The sequence below is a fragment of the Crocodylus siamensis genome, chromosome 9 (assembly GCF_052110815.1).
Source record: "Crocodylus siamensis isolate JL-2025a chromosome 9, ASM5211081v1, whole genome shotgun sequence".
Classification (NCBI taxonomy): Eukaryota; Metazoa; Chordata; order Crocodylia; family Crocodylidae; genus Crocodylus; species Crocodylus siamensis.
In genome coordinates this window covers 22,325,583-22,347,337 of record NC_143403.1, presented here as the reverse complement: position 1 = coordinate 22,347,337, position 21,755 = coordinate 22,325,583, and the positions used below count along the sequence as shown (strand labels likewise).

Genomic DNA, 21,755 nt, shown 5'->3' with positions numbered 1-21,755 from the left:
AATTTGGTAGCATGCTATATCCACTTTGCACTGAGATTACGAGATGCAAGGCAAGGCTCAACTGGACCATTAATGTATTGCCATTTTATAAAGTGAATCAACATTTTGTTTTCTAGAGCAGGGGCTCTCAAACTGTAGTATACATACTCCTGGGGGTATGCAAGACATCTCTGCATGTATGAGGGAGAAATTGCATAATGGTGGATTTAATTTTCATAGTAATAATAATAGGCATTTAAGATGTTAAAATATAAAATGTATTCTGGTATGGGGTATGCAGGCAACTGGTAAATCTGGAAGCGGGTACGCGATATGAGTTTGGGAACCTTTGTTCTAGAGCATTTCAGCTAGCAACACCCAGTTGTGAATGGTTCTGGGGCCACATAAGCAGCCTGTATTAAACTAAATCAGGGTGTTAAGTGTGTTTGCCCCTCCTCCCCTGAGGAGATTTAGCCAACAAGCATTATGTTTGACACCCTTGCCCTAACTGAAGTCAGCAAATATGCTGTTTTTAGACACCCCTCCCCCCCACATCATTTGGCTGCATGTGTTGCATTAGGGTAGTTACACTATTTCTGGCTCCAGGAAAAGTATATCCAATGCACACATACAACCAATTTAAACATGTTCAGTAAGGAGTCACAAGTGATCACTTGAAAGGCCACAATCTGTGTGTTATTAGCAGGAATCCTGGTTTTCTCTGATTTAAAAAAAATCCCATTTTTGGTTTTAAAAAAAGTAACCCCAAATCCACATTTTTCCATGATTTAAATGAAACACCACATACATACATACATATGTATGTATGTATATGTACATATATATAAAAATGTGTGTGTGTGTGTGCGTGTATGTATATTTAAACCAAAAATTGGGGATTTTTTTTAAATCAGAGGAGACCAGGATTCCTGGTTATTAGTATCATTGTGAACTGGTAAGATCATGTAGACATCAGTTCAACTTGACTCACGTTTTCATGTGACTATTACAGAATGTTTAAAATAGTTTTCCTTTGACAACTGATACAGTTGACTTGGCGTGTTTGTATTGTCTTGAACAGTAAAACAACATTGATGAACCATTGTGTTTGGATTTCCAGCATTGCAGCAGAATGCTTCAACTTGAAAAATAAATAAATCTTATTCTTAGGCAAAGTGTCAAAGAAGTTTATAAAACCATTTTAAGTCGTCATGGATTTAGTATGCAACTTGGCACTTTCTTCTCTATTTTGCAAGATAGAAAAAAAGGTATGAAGCTTTAATTCCTCTCAGCCAAAATTCACTCAAGTGATAGGCGACTGGTATGGGGTGCACATGCCCCCCCTTACGGGGTGGTGCCCCCTCCAACGGCCAACACTGATACTGTCAGTAGGGCTGATGCCCCCCCAACAGGGGGCGGCTTCTGCGGATGCCCCCCTACCCCCATCAGATTCAGGAGGCACCAGTCACTCATGACTCAAGTCAAATGGTTTAAGTTTGTAAAGAATGCAGGATTCAGTCACTGTTACTGAAATCCTACCTGTATCCCATACTTAAAAGCAAGCACCCATATAAATATCTAAAAAAGCAGGATCTATGAAACTTTAGATATACCTAGGAATTGCCTATCACCTTTTTCGCATGCTCATCCTGCTACCCCTCAAAGATTGTCTAAGAAGCTGAATGACTCTTGCTGTCTGTCACGGTCCATGATTACAGCAAGTTCCTTCAATTAAACTGCCGAGACTAAGTAATGAGATATATTTTCTGAGCATGATTCATATTGATGATCACATCATCTAAGCTTAATTATTCACATAGCGCTCTCTAAACTCACAAAGTTCTGTCCTGGCTTGCAGTAAGATTAATATAAAATCTGGAAAGAGGATTGTTTGGGCACAAGCCAAGGCTGGATCAACAGATAAGCATAACGCCTTGTGAGGACAAGCAACTTGCCACAGCCTGAGTCACAGAGTGAGACCAGAATCTCTACTTTCACTTGTAAAAATTCTCTAAGCCTCATGGATAAAAAGAAAATATGAACCGAGTGTAACTGATGCCAGCTTGCATCTGCAGACAGCCTGAAACAAGTTGAAGATTATACCATTTATTTTAAGTCTGAAGCCTGCTACCCAGTTTGGTAATGCTAAAGACCATCTAAACTTGCCTGTATTTTAAAAACAATTGTAGCAATACTCCTCAATTATATGATAAAGTTGATTATGCTATTGTTTTACTTTAATATGTTATTCATAATACATCAATTTTTTGGAGGAAGGATGGAAAGACTGGTTGGGGACCTAGGGAGTGACAGAATGAATGGGGAGAGCCACAGACCAGAATACACACAATTGCACATGCAAGGTGTAAATGTTTTGTTTTAATTTATCACATGGTTTACATTTTGCCCAAATAACTCATAGACAAATGCTGGAAACAATACCCAGCAGAAATAAATTATTCCTTACCATTCCTTAGTATCTCACTTTTGCTTATTTTACTCATTTGGTGAAGCACTTCTATTCCTGCAAACTGCTGGTTCTCTAACTCCATTTCAAAACCTCTCTCTCTCTCTCAGTTACATGGACTAAGGAGTGGGGAAAAGAATGCATTTGCCTAAGAATAATGTGGCCACTTGGTATTTGGTTATATACAGCACAGAATGCTTGCACTGAGGTAAAAAGGGCCTCTTGAGAAAGGAAGGAAGGAAGAGAAGCTCCAAACATATTATGGGTTAATGGGCTGGGTCACACCCATATGCACACAAAGGGTTTGGGTATTTTCTGTTTTGGTCTCACCCTACCCCCAAAGAGCTGCCTCTTTCTCTCTGAAATCAAGTGTTTTAAAGCTGCTGTCTTAATTGAAGAACAACTAAAACACACTCCAAGTGCACCCTAGGTGGTGAACCTGGCTCTCATTATGCTTGTGACACTAACATTTTGCAGAAGTAACAGAACACATAGCCTACATGACATAAGCCTGCCACCAACCCAGGAAGGTAGGGGAACCACCAGCCAACTGCACTACCCAAGGCCCAGGAAAAAGTCCCACTCCCCAGCTAAGCAGTAGAAAGGGGCAAGACACTCCTTCATGGAAGAACCTCCAAATCATACCAATTCAATTCTGCAGATGCTTCCTCAGCCCGATGAAGGGTGTTTGTGCTGAAAAGCTTGCTAAGAAGACGGTTTCCAACTATTTGAGTTGGTCTAATAAAAGATATTGGATGAGCCTTGTCTGCCTATGTCCTTAGACCAACACGGCTACAACCTATATCCCTGAACCAATTCAAATGAACACTCCCAAGGTCAACCAAATCCCCTACTTTAGAACAATGAATCAGTCCCCAGTACCTCTTCATAATCTTCTTTTCCAGGCCAAATGCAGGTAGACTGCTGCTGAGTCTTCTGAGATCTTGGTCTCTCTACACTTCCTCACTAGCAAAGCATCACTGACAGTATTTCAAACTCAGGCCTGATGTTGGTGGGAGCCTAAAAGATTCTGAACCCTTCCCCCAGGTAGCTCAGACAAGGGCATTTATGCTGCTGGGTAATTCTTCACCCTTCTCTGCAAGACCTGGAGACATTCATGCTTGGGACAAAGGTGCTGGGAGAATCCACTCTATACTGGACCCAGCAAGCAAGCTACAGACAGTGCTCGGACTTACGACACAATTGATTCCTGAAAACCCTGTCTTAAGTCGAAATGTAATTCAGAACCAGTTTTCTCATAAGAAACAATGTTATAAATGGGAGATTGGTTCCTGAAACAAGGCCTGATACCCTATTTTCACTAAAAAATACCCCAGAATTTTTTACTCAACCAATTATAGATGAATAACGTAGCTACAATAATGTATTTATATTGTAAATAGCCAACATATTGATTTGGAAGGACTTCTGTGAGATGACTTTGACGGACTTTTTGAAAGGCTCTTGGTTGGACTTTTTGAAGGGTTCTTGGCTGGAGTCTTCTTAGAAGTCTTGTCTGCTTTCTTAAAGAAAGTGTCCAAGGAACTTTGGACAGATGTTCTCCAGGGAGATGAGCGACGCAGTTAACTTGTTCGCTGGCATGGAGTCACATCGGATCAAGCACTCTAAAGTTGAAAAATGATGTCATAAAGGTGTCAACAGGGTGTCAATTTATAAACATTGTAAGTGCAAAATGTTGTAATTCAAAACGCCGTAAGTTGAGGACTGCCTCTACTTCCTTTTTCCAGAGCGTGTTAGAACACGGCAGGTTAAAAGAAACAGCCTGGTGGTGCTGCCAAACTACTAGCAAGAGACAACTAAGAACCCCCCTGACGAGAGGAGCCTGGGGTTGGAAGATTTAGAGAAACCAGCCTTGCACAACCAGTTTGTTTTTTTTCCTTTTAAGATTGCTCTTAATGGGGCCAGGCCTTCATGTGAGATTAATTGCTCTTTACTCAGGTAGGCCAGTGCAATCCTGGCATCATGCATCGTGCTTGCACAAGGCGCTGAAACAAATTCAAGCTCTCTTTTACTCTGAAGAAACATAAGTCTGGTTTCAAATGTCACGATGAAGACCCCATCCCAGTGCTTCACAGGCATCAGGGGCAAGCAAGCCAGCCAAAAAAAACCTCCCTGGAGTAAAGCCAGGCCTTGTTGCCAGGTTATTCTCACATCACAGAAACTAGCTTGCTCTTCGCTTGCTGAAACCCAAGCTGGATCCTTCCCTTTTAAAATATGCAATCGGCACAAAGGAGAGAAACAACCACAGAGCACTAAAGATAAAGAAAGGCCTGACACCGCATGGGATGTATGTCTTTAGCCAGGGGGAAACTTTTCCAGAAATTCTGCTCCATGATTCAGCGTTTTGTCAGCAGCCAGGGCCAGACAGAAACCTGAGACCATCTTAAAAGGAACCAAATCATAACTGTGGTAGAGGTGATACCTTTTACTAGACCAACTGGATTTTTACAAAAACTAGTTGGTCTAATAAAAAGGATCACCTGTACCACGAGTCCTGATCACTTTTGCCTGTACACCCATACTGCTACAACCTGGATACCTGACATATCAAAACGAACCAGGCCCATAGCACCCTTGAGAAAACCCCAAAGGGAAACAGAAAAGCTATGAAATGGCCAGGCCTTGTCCTGCAAAAGGGGGAACTGCAGGGGGTAGACACCTAAACATGAAACGAAATAAAACTGCAAAGAAGAATCAGAAAAGCCCCCACTCACAGGCGCTGGAAAGCCCCTTTGAGGCGAAAAGACGGGCCCACGCGGGACGCCGCGCTACGCAACCCCTCCCCCACAGCCACCCGCCGCAACGCCCCCTCAGATCAGGGCCTCGGGAGGGGGCGGGGCCTGGAGGGCGGGGGGCGCGGCTCCGGCGTCGCGGCGCGGTGACGCGGTGCGTCGGCGGGTGACGTTGCGGCGGCTTGCGTCTGATCCCGGTGCTGCCCTCGCCGCCCCTCGGCCTGCCCCGGCTCGTGCCCGCGATGGCGAATGTGGCCGACACGAAGCTCTACGACATCCTGGGCGTCCCGCCCGGCGCCTCCGACAACGAGCTCAAGAAGGTAGCGCGGGGGCCAGGCGGGGGAGGGCGCCGCGGCCCACTTGGCCCAGGCGGGCGGCGAGGCCGCGGGCGCGCGGGGCAGGCCGGGAAGGCCGCGCCGGTTGGGCCCGGCCGCGGGGGGAGGGGCGGCGCGACGCGGTGGTTTCGGGCCTGTCCCTCGGTGCGGGGCCGGGCGCTGTAACTGCGCGCTTGGGTGGCGGCGCCAGGCCCGGCCGGTGCTGGGGCCTGTCCCGGCGCCGCCCCCGCCTCGTGCGGCTGTGGGGGGGCGGGGAACAAAGAGACCACGGGGAGCCCGGCGGCCCCCTCCAGCACCCGCGGCGCCGAGGCTGGCTCAGGTCGTGGTCGCTGCCTGCGCGAGCAACGTACGGATTCAGGACTTTGGATCTCGCCATGGGTGGGGTGGGGTGGGGGTTAGGAGGTCAGCGGAAGTCGGTCATAACCGGGAGCGACAGGCAGGGAAAGGGCGGCCGGAGGCCCCTCCCCGCCGTGAAGGTGCAGCTCTTCTTTGACCAGTGACTGGGGCTGGCTCCAAGCCTGGCTTAGCTTTCACCCAACTCGGGGTGAAGTTGCTAGCTCCCTGCACCCGTTTGCTTAGGGGTCACTTAGACTTGGGGCTGCGTGTGGTGCTTAGAAACATGCCTGCAAGTTTGTTTTTAAATGCAGTTGTTCCTTCATGTGCTGTTCTGGTGCCAGCTTTGTACAGCAGCACAGAGACAAGTGAAAGAAAATGGACTCGCTGCGGATTTATCGTGATGCTGATGGGACGACGCAAACTCTGACAATTGCGCTGATCCAGCTTATTCACTCTTATCTCCTAATAAAATACTAATGCAGGCATTGGTCCTAGAAGTGAGAAATGGCACTTAAGTAACTCTGTTTATTTAAATGAAGTTGGGGGGGGGAGACTCTTGTGCTTAACACCACAGTAAGTGTGTCCATTCTGGGGCGGGGAGGAGGGTTGCTAGTATATCTGTTAACTTCGCTATGTAACATCCCCAAGGCTCCAGGATTCTGCCATTGCTGGTTTCTGCAGAGGATTCTGAAATGCTTGTTCTATAAATCCAGCTCTCTGTCTTGTTTGTTACGTTATACTTCTCTTTAATTTTATCCGCGCTTTATTTTTCCCTGTTTGCACACACAAATCCCCAGTAGTATAGCAAACCAATAAAAATGGAACTATAAAACTGTAGAGTAATAGGGTGACTCTACATAAAATGGAGGAAGATGGAAGCTCTAAGGAGCTATGGTTTTTCTTTCTTAAATAGAAATTAATACAATTGAGAGGTAGTAGTCTAGAGAAAGTTTCATCTAAATGCTCTAAACTCTAGAGACTTAAATGCAGTCCTGTAAAATGGAAAATCAGTTGACCCCATAATATATAGCGCACATTTGATCATAACAGCTCTTAGATGATGGGAAGTACCGTTCAAGTTGATTATATATTCAACAGTATGTAAACCCCCTTGAAATGCCTTGCTTTTTCTTGCCTTTTTTTTGGCGGCGGGGGGGAAGAGTTTAAAATATGCTGAAAAAGTCAAGGATGCTGGAATTTCTGAGCCTTGTCTGTACCCTCCAAGCATTTAACTTGTAGTTTATGGTGAAGGGCTTTTTCAAGTAACTGTAATAATTGATTGAAAACTTTCTTAACAAAACTTTACCTTGCTCCCCTAAAATGGTAGTAGTAGGGCATGCGAAGTGAGGACTAAATAGTGTAGAGAAAATAATACCACTCAGAATTTGGTTCAAAAGGAAAGAAGCCATTTGAAAATTTCATATTTTTGACATGATTTCCTCCTGCTACTACTGTTTCCAAACATAGGAATTGATCAAGATGGGAAGGCCCACATACTTCTGTACATTTAATGTATGCTTAATTCAGAGTGAGGCTAAATCTTCTGTGGGTGTTATGTGGTGAGGGAGGCAAGGAAAAACAGAAGATGGTGTTGATTGGGAAACTGAAGCAGCCATTTTGTAAACATTGATGGACTCCTGAAGGCAGTGACAAATTGGGACATAACTTGCAGCATTTAATAAGTGATAAAAATGTGAATCTGTAACCTCTAACTAATGATGCTTATGAGCTGTTCATATTCAGAAACAATTACACAGTTGCATGTCAGTACTGAATATTGTTGACTGAGTTTAATTTCAGTGTAATACACAAACTAGAATCAACAAGGATGGTGATTTAAATTCTAATGCATAGGAGTCTACTTAATTCGCGGTGAGACAAAGCAGTTTTCATGGCTTGGTTGTAGCACAAAGGCCATTTTCGTGGGCATTTCCTAGCAGCCCCACCTCTCACAGCAGATTGACAGAGGCATATTCACTTCACTGATTGGTGTCTTTACTTAGTGTATGTCAGTAGCAGACAGTAACTCTGTCACTAATTTATGGCTGCAGTGATTGTTGCGTTGTCTTTTTCTTTGTATTGGGAAAGGCATTGGGACATTCTAAAACAGTGTATATATAAACAATAGTGGGGCATTTTAGGTTGATTTAATGAGAAATTGTGGCCAATGCAGAATTTCCTGCTGATCTTGAACAGTGGATTCCACAAAAACCATGAATTGGGTAGACCCCCAGTAATGCATAGCGTACTTGATCTGGGAGCCAATTTTAAACCGTAGTTAATCCTGCATACAGTAAAATGAAGCATCAAATTCTCATATATAACTTTGGTTGTATAAACAAGCTAAACTTCTGTTTGTTTTAATCCAGCATTTCTCAAAGTGGGTCACAAGAATATTTGAAAGGGTTGTGAACAAACTTTTAAAAATGGAGAAAAACATGGGAGGCATGGCTTTTCCCTTGCAAGCTGGCAAGGTTCCAGCCTGTGAGGAGGGGCCCAAACATCTACCATGTCCCACACATACCCATTCCTGCCCCATTTGCTAGAGGGCAGGGGAGCAGTGGGTCAGGAGTGAGGGGCACTGGGTCAGGACTGGCCATTGATGTTTACAAATGGGTTCCAGTACAAAAAAGTTTGAGAACCACTGTCAGTTCCTGTGGGAAGTGTTTACCTACTTCCAGGAAGCAATATTTAAATCCATCTTTGAAGAGTAGAGATTTGTTGACCTAAATAAGTTTGAAATGAGAAATGGGCACACTAATAACTTGTGTCATTTTTCCACCCCAATTAGGCCTACAGAAAACTGGCCAAGGAATATCATCCTGACAAGAATCCAAATGCGGGGGACAAAGTAAGATGATGATGTTTAAAACTAAGTTTTCTTGACACTTCTAGATGTAATGGAAGTACAAGGGTTTCTGAGGCCTGCTACTTTAGAAGCTTTATAGAATTTTTTTAAAGTCTGTTCCATAGAGATACCTGTTTTAGTTGTGACAAAATGGAGACAAAGGAGGTAAGACAAGATAATAGTGAAGCAGAGTTACTGTACAGTATGAAAACGGCCTCTGCTCACTGCTTGTTGAGGTGACATCAGCTTGCAATACTTGAAGGTGGGAGAGATTTGAAGGGTGGTGGTAAAATCTGCAAAATGGTTGCCTTTCCAGGATTATATCATTTCATTGAAGATGTTAAGTGTGGGGATTTTGTGGACAATTCAGCCAGTGTAATCAAAGTAAAATAATTTTAGCTTTGATAGATGTATTGAAATAAATTTAAGTGTGATGTTGTAAGCAAATACATAGTAAGTCTACGTGTTTTAGAACTCAGAATACAAGCTCTGAAATGGCATGGTGACCAAACGTTTTGGGATATGTGTCCACGCCCTTGCTCAGAGCCTAAAACTCTGAATTGTGTACTAGCACTGGCTTGGTAAAGGTTTTGGGAAAAGATCTATCTATGAATATAAAAGTAACATGGCACATTCTCACTGTTCCTTTTTTAGTTCAAAGAAATAAGCTTTGCCTATGAAGTTTTATCAAATCCAGAGAAACGCGAGTTATATGACCGATATGGAGAACAGGGCCTTCGAGAAGGTAGTGGCGGAAGTGGTGGAATGGACGATATTTTCTCCCACATTTTTGGTGGTGGATTGTTCAATTTCATGGGTGGTCAGAGTAGAAGTCGCAATGGCAGAAGAAGAGGAGAAGATATGATGCATCCGCTTAAGTGAGTATCCTGCTACTGTGATGCTTGCTTCAGTCTCTAAAAGGCTGAAGGAGGAGCTGCTTTGATAATTGGAGACACTTGGCTTTCATAAAAAGCATTGCTGTTTATTGTGTGAGTGTAATAAATACATAGACTCACTTCTGGCTTTGAATATTCCCTTCTAGATCTTGGTAAATGTTCACAGAAACAGATTTGCTTGAATTGTTTTGAAGGGAGTTGTCTTCAGTAATTTCCTGAAAGGGCAGTGTATATGGCTGACATTTCAAGTTTAAAGATTAATATTTGATTTTTCTGGTATTTAAATTTCATTTAAAAATAATAATAAAGTGTAAATCTTGTGAATTATTGATTTTAGTAGAAAGTGATTTGATTCTAAACATGACTGAATTTGGTCAGTGGGAGGGTAACCCTATTGGTAACAGTAGTAATAGCATATTTGAACCTAGAAATTGTCTATGAAGAGAAATGTGAAAAATTGCTTCCCCTCCCCTGCTCCCCTTCCACTTTGCCTCAACTTCTGTCAGGAACATATAGATTTTTATTTTCTTGGTTAATCCTTAGATTGGTGATTCTGCAGCTTCTGAGCATTTTAATATTGTGACATGCTAGTCATACATTGCCCAGAAGGCAGTGAACTTGACCTACTTTTTCATCAGAGTTCTAGTCTCATGTTCACTGTTAATTTATTTTTCTTTAGTTATTTACATTACTTGGATGTTCAGACCCTCAAAATGTATGAAATTTAGTTTAGTATTTTCTACTAGTTGAATCTTTTTTGAAAAGCAGAGGCATGCATGGAGCACTTTCATTAGGCATTTATGCCTTTTGTTTTGGACCTATGTGAAAAGATTACTAATTACACAGGGTAGAAGATACAAATTGCACATTAGTTTCAGCAACCTTTTATCACCATTTTGTGTAAACAGCTGACTTCTGCAGCCTGAGCAGTAGCTTTCTCTGACCTCCCCTTAGCTACTCTTCAGGCTGAGCCACTTCTTCTTGCCAAGAGTGCGGGAGAACTTAGCAAAGTCTGGGATGCATTTTTGCTGTTGGTTGTTTACCTGCCTTGTCTAGAAATTTGTACTGCACATCCAAATACAGATCAGTGCATACATCGATGGGGGGGACAGGGGAAAAGGGTAATTTTCACATGTAAGAGGGTTATTCTTCTTAGACAAAATGTCTGGGTTCATATAAAACATTCAGGTTAGGCAATGATTACATGCTGCTAGGTTACTATTAGGGTTGAAGGTTGTTGCCTCCCATTGAACAAGTTCAGGCTTGTTTATAATCAAATGAATTTCTGTTATTTAGGTCAATCAGTACACAAGACCTAATAACATTTTGAAATTTAAGCCCTGGACATCAAAGACCAACCTGTAAATTTGAAATGTTAACCCACATACACTACCCTTTCAGGACACTTCTAATTTTGGAGGGGTTTGTGTTCAGTAAAGTGTTAATGAGAACATATTTGCTTAGTTATTCCTGAACATTGGCACTAAGCAATGTTTTCTAGTGCAAAGTAAGATGCATTGAGTTGAATTTACTGTTAACTGACTTAATTTCCCCAAAAAGTTTTCAGAAAATTCTAGACTACAGCTGTTAGACTACTTTTTGGTAGCTTCAGTGTACAAATAACAAAGTTGTTAATTTTTGAGGTAACCTAGAGATGACTTAATCCAAATACTGGAAAAAACATTGACTGCTAGAGTAGAAAGCGGGAGGGGGGCAGGGCACAGCTTTTTTTTTTTTTTTTTTTAAAAAGCAGCAGCAGCTGTCTTGGGCATTCTCACCTCTTATACAACTGTTTTTTTTAACCCATACGCTTAGTTGCAGCTCTGTTCCACCATAGCAATGCACTGCATCACCTTACAGCTTGCTATGGCGACATAGCGATCACATGAGTCTATGTGACTGGCAGCTACTTTGCTGTAGTGGCAAATGCTCCCATTTTAGTGGGCTGTTACAGCAAAGGAGCAGTGAAAATTAACTGCATGCATGGCTCAATATGGGCGGTTACTGCGCTGTCTTCCATATTTCATTTTGAAAGCATGGTGCAGTAACGAAGTTGCCATAGGGCGACATGTAGGCATGCCCAAAGTGTTCTAAATCAGTAGGCAGCGTGGACTCTCGAGAAAAGCATAGGAATGCCTTGAAACCAGTATTTCTTGTGTTGGGGCCACCTGACACTTAATTTTTCTCTCTTCAGAAGATATTACTGATCTGATTTCTGTTGGTCACTAACAGCTAGCCTTAGTTCTAACTTCTGCTGCCTAAATAAAACGTCCTTCTCATGGGTACATCTTGAGGAGTATAGTTTCTATTGAGGTTTTTGCCAGACTCAAAACTGACTTCTAGATGCGTCTGACATCCATTTTAAAAACCCCTCAGCATCGTTACGTTCTAATAGTGGCTTTTTAATAGCTTTTGCTGTTACCCTGTCACCTTGTACTTCTCTAAAGACTATCTATTCTGTGCCTACATATACAGATGGGTGTTATCTAAGGTGTTTGTTTCTTTGTCTTACCCTGTTAAAAATGACATGCCCATAATCATCATTCATTGCTAACACTGGAAAACATGTTTTATGTTTTAGAGTATCTTTAGAAGATCTATATAATGGAAAGACAACTAAACTACAACTTAGCAAGAATGTCCTTTGTAGTGCATGTAATGGGTAAGTTGTCTTTAATGTTTGTTCTTGTTTGACTTTTTTCATATCTATGTAAATAAAAAACTATATTTTTTAAGTTTTAGAATTTTTTGTTGCTTGCTTCTTATTTTAAGCAGCATTACATTTAATAAGTTGGCATAAAATATGCCTCTACTGTAAGTTGTGTTTTAACCAAAAAAATTGGTTTCTGGTGACACCACTAAAATCAGATTTTGTATAATACCTACAGACAACCCCCACTTAGCGCTGTTTCACTATAACGCTCATTTGAAATTGATACCTGCTTTCACTTAGTGCTCAGCAAGTTTTCTTAACTCTCATGGTCGCCATCTTGGGTCATTAAAAACCATTGTGGTCGCCATCTTGGGTCATCAGATGCTCTTGGCTTCACTTAACACTCATTTTGCTTAATGTTCGTTTTTTCAGGAACCAATTAAGAGCACTAAGTGGGGGTTGCATGTATTTGCTATGTGTTTTTGAAATAATTCTAATTGGTACCTTCTAATTTAGCCAGGGTGGAAAGTCTGGAGCTGTTCAGAAATGTAGTGCTTGTCGGGGTAGAGGTGTACGTATCATGATCAGACAACTGGCTCCTGGAATGGTTCAGCAGATGCAATCTGTGTGCTCTGATTGCAATGGAGAAGGTAGGCCAATTGTTCTGTGTTCTCTTAAATGTTTAAACTGATTAGAATCTAGATTTTGGCATGTGTTAAATTGCATCTTATTTGGAGAGATGCTAGGTTAGATTTCATTTGTGAGTAATGAATTTGATTGTGCTCTGCTTTCTAAAGGACTTTTTTTTTGTGTGTGTGTAGCCACACATCAGCATAACTTGGCAAATCTGGTGTGCTTAGGGAAAGCTTTGGCCTTGAATAACAGGTGCTACTGCTTGAAAAAATGTGCAGATGCATGCACAGTTCTGCTGTTTTGGTGCTATCACTCCTTGATGAGCATTGTAAAAGCAATTAGCCATGCAGCTATGATAGCAGCTTTACTGTATCTTTGCAAGCTGAATTATCAATCATTCTTGTTCGGAAAAGAAATATTTTAAAATAGTTACAGCTGAAACAGTTCCGAAGCTTCCTGAAAGAGGGGAAAACAATTATTTGTGCTGGTCGTGTTTGGGGAGTAAGCTTAGGACTCTCTGCTTTTGTGCCTTTTACTATGTTTTTTGACCTACCTGAATATTGAGTAATGACAGGTTTTTTGTGGGGGGGGTTTTGGCAGGGTGCATGCTTATTTTTTAACATGACTAGGCAAACTTCTTGGCAAACAAGAAAAAATATTTTCTTATTTCTCCCATTATCATTACAGTCTTGATTTTAATGTAAAAAATTTAGGTACAGTTGTATCCAAATGTTGCATCAGATTTTGTTTCATAGATACATGGCTCTAAGTTGTGACTTGTTAATTACTTAAAACATTTGCTTCTGCTTGTAGTACTTCAATAAAAGTAGCAATACATACTATACTGAACACCAGAATGCTTAGGTCATACAGTCCATTTTGCCTAGTACTTTCTGGTTATTCTGGTCTAATACAATGCAGGCAATTCAGCTGAAAAGCAAGACCAAATGGATTAAAAAACAAAAGCCCATTTCTAGAGTGTCTCCTATGAAAAGCAGAGCAAAAGTTCTTTGATCTTCAAAGTGCAAAATACTTTGAATTAAGACCACCTACACTTTGAATATCTGGTCTTTTTGAAGAATGTCAGTGGTGCTTTCACACCAGAACCCCTGCCAGGTATGCAGGTGAAGGCATGTTGGGACCTGATACGTGATCCACACAGTTTTGCTTCTTGCCATGCCACAGGTGCATCACAGGAGGTATGATTAGGATTGAGCATCAGATTCTATCACACTGTATTGCTGATGCAGGGGGAGCCCAGGATCCCAATCCTGACTCCCCTTATACCAGTTAGTAGCAAACTCCTTTAACTGGGAGCCCTGTCAGCTGACCAGGTCTCAGCTGTGGGGTCAGACCTAGCCATGTGTTCAGTTAAGGTCATGGTAGGAACAAGCTGCAAAATTTATTATACTTTTTTTTTGTGGAATAACTTTTGTGGCTTGTTCTGTGTTTTGTGATGCCATTAATTGCTTTAGCATGCAGCCAAATTACAGCTTAAGACATGAGTAACTGGTTAATCATGTCTTGGGTGTAATGTGTGGGAGGGGCCTAGGTTGTAATGTGATCTGATATCTTCCTGCCCCTTCCTGTATGCCTAGAGCTTCTTGCATCCTTCTCCTAATAAGATACTGTCACATCCCACAGGAGGACAACAGTAACACAAAACAAAACTCTTAAGGGTCTCTAAAACTGGTTCTTTTAGTACCATTTATTTTAATGTACAAGCCTATATTCTCAAGAAGATTTTAAAAAAGAAAGGAAAAAATAATATAATTCTTCTTTCTCTAGGTGAAGTGATTAATGAAAAAGATCGTTGTAAAAAATGTGAAGGAAAGAAGGTGATCAAAGAAGTAAAGATACTTGAAGTTCATGTAGATAAAGGCATGAAACATGGACAGAGAATTACATTTAGTGGAGAAGCAGATCAGGCCCCAGGTGTAGAACCAGGAGACATTGTTCTCCTGCTCCAAGAAAAGGAGAATGAGGTAACTTGTCATTTGGTACTGGAATTTGTTTTTTGACTGGAATTGAAACCTCCTCAGATATCTAACAGAGGTACTGATTTTGTTGCCTGAAGATGTTGTACAACTGGGAGGAGAAAGGGGCACTTTAAATAGACGGGGAAAGCTGTCTTGTTTGTAATACATACATAGGCTGTTGATGTGCAGCTTCTTTGTTTTAGTATGGTCATGAAAATAACTTTTTAAACTGTAGCAAGGTTACCTTACACAGACTGCAGAAATGCCTTTAATATATGTATGGATCTGCTTCAGCTTGGCATTAGCATATACAACTGTGTATAAAGCCAGTATTTGACAGTATGTTAGTTGAAAGATTGGGAAACATCTCTTCATAATCCTGCCTTGTGGTGTATTTACACTGTGTTCTGGGAATGTCCTGTCACATCCCCATGTGTATACATCAAACCCAGAAGAGTCACGGTGAGGCTGATTCATGCTTGGAAGCAGCTCCCATGGCTGCCCTGACAGTAGCCTTGCCACTGCTTGTCTAGATTGAGGGCGGGGCAAGGGACTTATTGTGTACCTACCTAGGTTTCTGCTTCTGTTGATGTAGGTAGCATTCACTTTTGATTCTGGAAATGCAAGCACGTGCCTGCAATGGCTCAGGCCATACGCCTGGGTGTGATAGAATAAGTCCTTCCTTCCCTTCCTTAGTGGCCCAGCGGGGAGAGGCTGAGCTGAGGGAGGAGGCATGGTCAGGCCCCAGCAGGCCTGAGTATGATTGTGGAAGGATTTAAACCCCTGCCCTGGCCTGCAGGGACCCCAGCCAGGGTGTGCTTGGAAGGGTAGGGGTAAAGCAGCCCTTGCCAGGCTGGGGGGTGGCAGGGGCATGGCCAGACCCTAGCCTGACATGGCCCTTTAAGGTGAAGGGTGCATGGAGGGAGGTTATTTTCCCCCCTTTCCCACTGGGACCCCAGCCAGGGTATGCATGGCTGGGGCAGAGCAACCTGTCAGGTATTTCTCCCTTTCCCCGCCCCCCCATGCCCTTGCCTCTTGAGGGGGAAGGGCAGTGCTGGCCAGCCCTGTCTGTATGCTGAGAGGGAGGGGGATTTAATTCCCCACCCCCGCCCCCCCACACCCTTCCATCCCTGCTGCTCCAGGGGCAGGGGCATGACCAGATGCTGGCAAGCATGGGAAAGATTGACCCTGCCCCACTGGGGGACTGCAGCTGGTGTCTGCCAGCCCCAGCTGCCACCTCTGCCACTTGCATCCAGACAGGCAGACCCCAGCTGGGGTCCATGCCACTGGCATAGGAAGGAGGGGAAGATTAAATCCTGGGCAGGAAGATTAAATCCCACCCCATAGCAGTGTCACTGCCACCCACCCTGAGTGCAGCCTGTCCCAGCTCACCTACCGGGAAGAGCCAGAGCCAGTACCAGTCCCAGCCTCAGCCTGCAATGGCAGCCTGCCCTTACCCTGCACACATATGGGGGGGGCACACAACCCGCCCCCCCCCATGCCTTCCTGGGGTGCACGTAGCTGGGGAAGCTGCACTCTTTGGACAAGCTGCAGCTTTGTCCCCTGCCCCAGCTGGGCAGTGCCTGCCTGTACCTGTGCCATTGCCCCAGCCTCACTCCTTCCCTCACTGCAGTAGCCTCAATGTGCCCCCACTCCTTCCGCCACAGCAGACTTAGCAGCCAGATGCTGCTCTCCAAGCTGCCAGGCCGCATATTGGCAATCATATCCATATTGGCCAATATGGCTCATTAAAAATCGGCCATTGGTATCAGCCCAAAAAATCTGTATCGGTGCACCCCTAACCTTTTGGATGTAACTAGGTGAAGGGAAAAGGCTAAAAATAATAAGCAGTATAACTAGTGCTACTTCTGCCTCAATATGTAGTTGACAGCTGTACTTCAGGGTGGAGAATTTCTCAGTCTTGGTGCCTTGAGTTGTTTGGTGCTATACCATATAAACCTAGTTGTCTGTTGCTTTGTTACAGCCTGTTCTACTAATAATTCTTATAGTTCAGCCCTTGGTTTCTTCTAAGCAAGAATAACTATCTTGCAGCATATGTACTATTTTTTTAGTATGTTTGAAATCCTCCTCGTGGGAAGTGGTGAGGAGTGGAAAGAGACGCATTTAAATAGTTTGACTTGCACTTAAGGATCATTTAAGGCAGCTGGTTGTTCAATAGATAACCTGTTGTGGACTATTTCTTCAACTGCTATGTCTTAAAGGCTGAGAGCAATGTTAATTTAATATATACAAGAGAAGGATAATTCCTACTTGTCTAGTTTTGGAATTATTTCTTGTGGATCTTGTGCTGTAGTTAATTTTGTATGCCAAATCTGCATTGCTCCATTGGAGAAGTACTTAGGAGTTGCTGCTAGAATTAAGTGTGTCTGAGCCTTCAGTTTCATGTTGACTTCTTGGTTTTAAACTGGAAAAAGGACAAAAATAGTGAACATAAGTGCTTTGGATAGATGGCTTTCATCTGCAAACTTGAGACTAAGCAAAGTATCATCTAAAGATCCAGAACCTGAAGGCCTACAAATCCTGTCTTTTTGCTCTTGTCTCTGTGTAGAAGATCTTGGAACAGGCAGAATTCAGTCAGTAAAATGCTGACTATAAGGGCTTAATTTATTTTGAATGCATTTAAGTCGGTATATGTTTTTCTTTTCTAAGTGTGAAAAGATGTGACTAAAATATTTTTGGAGTTTTATTCTGACATTAAGTAGTAACATTTGCAAGAAAGCAGCATTCAGCCCTTTGGATTTAATTACCACGATTATATTAGTGTTGATTTGTGCACTTCATTGTATAAAAAAAAAAAAAAAAATCCTGTAAGTAGCACTGATTAGTGCTCTTTGATTTTTGGTGGAGTTTTGGAGTAGGCATATGGAGTAATAAATTGAGGGGTAGAGAGTGGAGCTGTGGCAGTGGTATTAAAAGCAATGTTGTTTTCATTCATAGGTGTTCCAGAGAGATGGCAATGACTTGCATATGACCCACAAGATAGGACTTGTTGAAGCGCTATGTGGATTTCAGTTCACGTTTAAGCACCTTGATGGACGTCAGATTGTGGTAAAATATCCTCCTGGAAAAGTAATTGAACCAGGTAAACTTTGATTTGATATAAAAACTTGGGCATGGGGGGTGGAAAATGCCTGACGCATTGCTCTGCCCCTGCTGCGCACATCTTGGCTGGGTTCCCAGTGGGAAAGGGGGAGGGAAATAACATGATACTTAAGCCCAGGTCAGAGAGATTCAGAAGAGTGACTGCAAAGGAAAAACTGTTACAATACAGGTCTCCTATGTAAACTAACTGTTACCTTTTATATCCTTTTTCCAAATTCTAGGGTGTGTTCGGGTAGTTAGAGGTGAAGGAATGCCACAATATCGCAATCCTTTTGAAAAAGGAGATCTTTACATAAAATTTGATGTGCAATTTCCTGAAAATAACTGGATAAGCCCAGAAAAGCTTTCAGTAAGTAGCCCTTAAGTCTGAATGTAGCTGTGTTTTACTTCTCTTGTGATTTGTGTATAAGGGACTAGTTTTAACTTCCTCTCTAGTAGTTAAACTTGAATTTGAGCAGCTCAGCTGTGTTCATTCTTTTTAACATCCTTCACAATGCACAAGTGACTGAAAAGCCTCTATTAATTTGTAATCTTAAATTAAAAGCCTCCTCTCGCATCTACCATAATGATGGATGTAATAAGGTGGCACAGTGATTTTTATGATGCAGCCTTCTGGCCAGTTATGTCCTAGGCCATGAAAATTGCACTAATATAAAGGTGCTCCATTTCTACTCTTAAAGTTTCAAGTACTGGAATATTTCTGTATGCTTTACCTGCAATCCCTTCATGTGCAGTTAATAAAGAGTAGATGATTTCATTACCTTAAAGACTTTAAACTGCTGTTGCTTCTTCACATAGAGAAGGTCCAAGATGGAGTAACTTGTGTAAAGGAATAACACCTTTGTTTTCTGGTGCAGTATTAACTATGCCCCTCTTTGGCAGGAACTTGAAGATCTTCTGCCAGCTAGACCAGAATTTCCTAATGTAATTGGAGACACGGAAGAAGTAGATCTTCAGGAATTTGATACCACTCGTGGGTCAGGTGGTGGCCAGAGACGTGAAGCATACAATGATAGTTCTGATGAAGAAAGCAGCCATCATGGACCTGGGGTACAGTGTGCCCACCAGTAAACGTTTGTCTAAAAAGTTGCACAAGGATTTTCTTTCAAATTTTGCCTGACTTGCTTTCAGCAATCCAGACAGATTGTATAAGTAATCCAGATGAACCAATGGACATCTCTTGCTGTATGTGTAACTTTTAAATTGGTCTATAGTATCTACAGAGTGTAATTTAAACTAACCACAACACTTACATCTTCATTTTGACTGGGTAGCAGAATAAAGCACTTGAAAGGAAGACAAGACTCCTTTTCACATGGGTTTTAAGTTTGTCCTTGTATCTGTGCTTGATTTTTACCAGTTTTGTGTAGATTTTTAAGTTTCTTATTTTAAATTCAAATTCACCATTGTAAAGTTTGTGTACAAGTTGTCCTGAGGCTTGGTATTTGGCTGCACCTGCATAAGCTGCTACAAGTAGAATAAAGAATTTCATAGCCTGTATCTATCATTTAGATGCATGGTAAATGGGCTTTGCACATAATGGGTTTAGAGCTGACTGGGAACAATGGAAGACTAAATTAGAAGTGGTTGTAAGTTTGTTTGGGTTTTTTTTTTTTTTGGTTTTTTTTACCATCTTGTGAACAGTTCTGAAACTAAATAAAAACAGTTGGTGTATAATATTTCCTTATCCTTGTTGCATGTATGGGTTGGAAGGTTGTCTTTTTGGTTAGTCCACCCCTCCTCCACTCTGCAAAGACAAAAGCCCATCATTTTTTTGCTTTTCTATTTTTTTAAAAGTTTTTTTTAACCCCAATCTGAGTCCTTGAGATGGACCGAGGCTGTGTCAGATACTATACAAGACCTTCTGACTCAAAGAATTATTATTGCTGCCTGTTGTGTTAAGAGCAGTGTTTTCAAGTTGTTATCTTTAGTGAAACAAAGTAAAGCAGTGGCAAGGTAAACTGCTTTAGTAGTTAATTCCACTTTTTACTGGTATCCTGAATCTAAATTAACAAGATTTTGGTTTTCCAAAAATGGAACCAAGAATTCAGAGCTGTAGAAAGGATTTGCTATTTATATGAAGGCCCTACAACAATAACAATAGGGCAGTAATACACGTTTTCATGTGAAAGCAAATCTATATTTTGAAAATGACTGCGCTGTTTCTTAAGGAATATCTTGAGGCATAGCCCTCTGCAATCTATTCCATTCCTCCTGCTGCATGGGAACTCATAAGAGCTCTTTTCACCATGGTCCTCAGATTAGCAGTAAGGTTTTGATTATTCTTCCAGAATCAAAGATGAGTGGCTGCCTGCAGAGACTCTGTATGGTCACTTAGCCTGATCATCTGCAGAAAAATATTCCTTCACTTTTTTCCCCCTGCCCCTGTAAGTGTAGATTCCTCTGCTAACAATACTGAGTCCAGGAAGTATAGTTGAAGTAGAATGACTCTTTTTGTAAGCTTTTTCCAATAATTGCCTAAAAATGTTTTGTTTCACATTTTTTACTGTGCCTTCTAGTTATTGCATCCACTTTCATTTATTCACTAAATTGAAAGGACTTATTGATATCTTTTTTCCCCTTCCCAACAATGTCAAGTACCAATAGCTTGATTTAAGCAAATTTTTACCCTCATAGGTAACTTCTCATTCCAACTTCCACTTATAGAATTAAGAAACAAAATGAAGGTGAACATTTATTTCCCCAGTGTTAGTCCCACTTGAGTCTGTTCCAAACTTTGAAGAGGCTTCTGAAAAAATGAGAAATTCATACCTTTTGTGGATAGCATAACTAAGCAATTCAGAAAAGGACAGCTTCAGACATCAGAATAAGTTCTCTCTCGTAAGTTTAACACGACCTTATTGTTGTTTATGTCACTTTTTAATTCTTAAGCAATTTTCATAAGATGAGAAAAGCATGATTTGTAAACAGCTCTGAATTTAATTCTCTCAAACACTTGCTTCCTAATACATACTATTGTAGAATGATTTCCAGTAGGTGAAAGGAAAAAACAGGGTTGTGGGCTACTTTGGATATGTACTTCTTTTTAAGCTTGTCAAAGTTAAAACTAAGGATTTCTACAATTCAGTTTTGGCTCTGTTAACTGCACAGAATCCTTATACTTTGATTATATTTATAGTGGAATCACTGACTTGTAGTTCCTATCTTCCCTCTTCTGGTACTGTAGATGATCTTGGTGCTTTTGTTCTAGCAATGTTATGCAGGCTCACTAGAAAGAAGGGCATGTAAGATGGTAACATTTCCCATTACTGCTATTTGTCTGGAAAAGATGATCTGCAATCTCCACTTCTGTAGAGGGGAACAGTATGTGATACTCTTAACACTATGGGGAAGTGTTTTCTGTAGGTAACTTATCTTCCCTCCAGCCTCTTCTAACTACTGGTCATATAAATTCATAGTCTCAAAATTAAGACTTTTGGTAAATAGGAAACTTTTTTAAATAAAAGCAAGGAATTTTGTGGTGTATAACGATGGTAAAATATTTAATTGATTTTTTTTTTTTTAAAACTGCTTTCAAACTCAAAGGGGAAAAAGAATAAAAGCAGATCTTGAATACCAAATAAAAGAAAAATCCCAGCTCTGTTTTATTAAATGTATATATCTCATAATATATGAGAACCACAATAATGAAGTTACAAACCTAGCTTATAAAGCTACCAAGCTTTGAAGCAGCAATGATTGTCAAGCAGCTTTCTTCAGGGCCTTGCAAGGGTGCTGTAGTGTGCCATACAC

The 21,755-nt window shown here is 41.5% G+C and overlaps 1 protein-coding gene and 1 long non-coding RNA gene across 2 annotated transcripts; one reads left to right on the top strand and one right to left on the bottom strand.

Annotated features, from left to right (window-relative positions):
* Positions 1 to 2,338: 2,338 nt before the first annotated feature.
* Positions 2,339 to 5,321, bottom strand: LOC149857211 (uncharacterized). The gene is made up of 2 exons (XR_016444172.1): positions 5,182 to 5,321; positions 2,339 to 4,071 (listed from the first exon to the last, which is right to left on the bottom strand). It is a non-coding gene; the product is annotated as an uncharacterized LOC149857211 (long non-coding RNA).
* Positions 5,322 to 5,385: 64 nt separating this feature from the next.
* DNAJA2 (DnaJ heat shock protein family (Hsp40) member A2) lies at positions 5,386 to 21,491 on the top strand. Its single transcript, XM_090062756.1, has 9 exons — positions 5,386 to 5,519; positions 8,662 to 8,721; positions 9,373 to 9,596; positions 12,196 to 12,276; positions 12,784 to 12,917; positions 14,689 to 14,885; positions 17,838 to 17,982; positions 18,224 to 18,351; positions 18,885 to 21,491. Exons 1-9 carry the CDS (start codon positions 5,442 to 5,444, stop codon positions 19,071 to 19,073), a joined length of 1,236 nt encoding a protein of 411 aa, XP_089918882.1. The 5' UTR covers positions 5,386 to 5,441; the 3' UTR covers positions 19,074 to 21,491.
* Positions 21,492 to 21,755: the final 264 nt, after the last annotated feature.

Excerpts from the sequence above, each read along its gene's own strand:
- DNAJA2 (XM_090062756.1), top strand. The coding sequence starts at position 5,442 with ATGGCGAATGTGGCCGACACGAAGCTCTACGACATCCTGGGCGTCCCG. Across the intron at positions 14,886-17,837 it reads TCCAAGAAAAGGAGAATGAG|GTGTTCCAGAGAGATGGCAA; the intron begins GTAACTTGTCAT and ends TTTCATTCATAG. Across the intron at positions 17,983-18,223 it reads TGGAAAAGTAATTGAACCAG|GGTGTGTTCGGGTAGTTAGA; the intron begins GTAAACTTTGAT and ends TCCAAATTCTAG.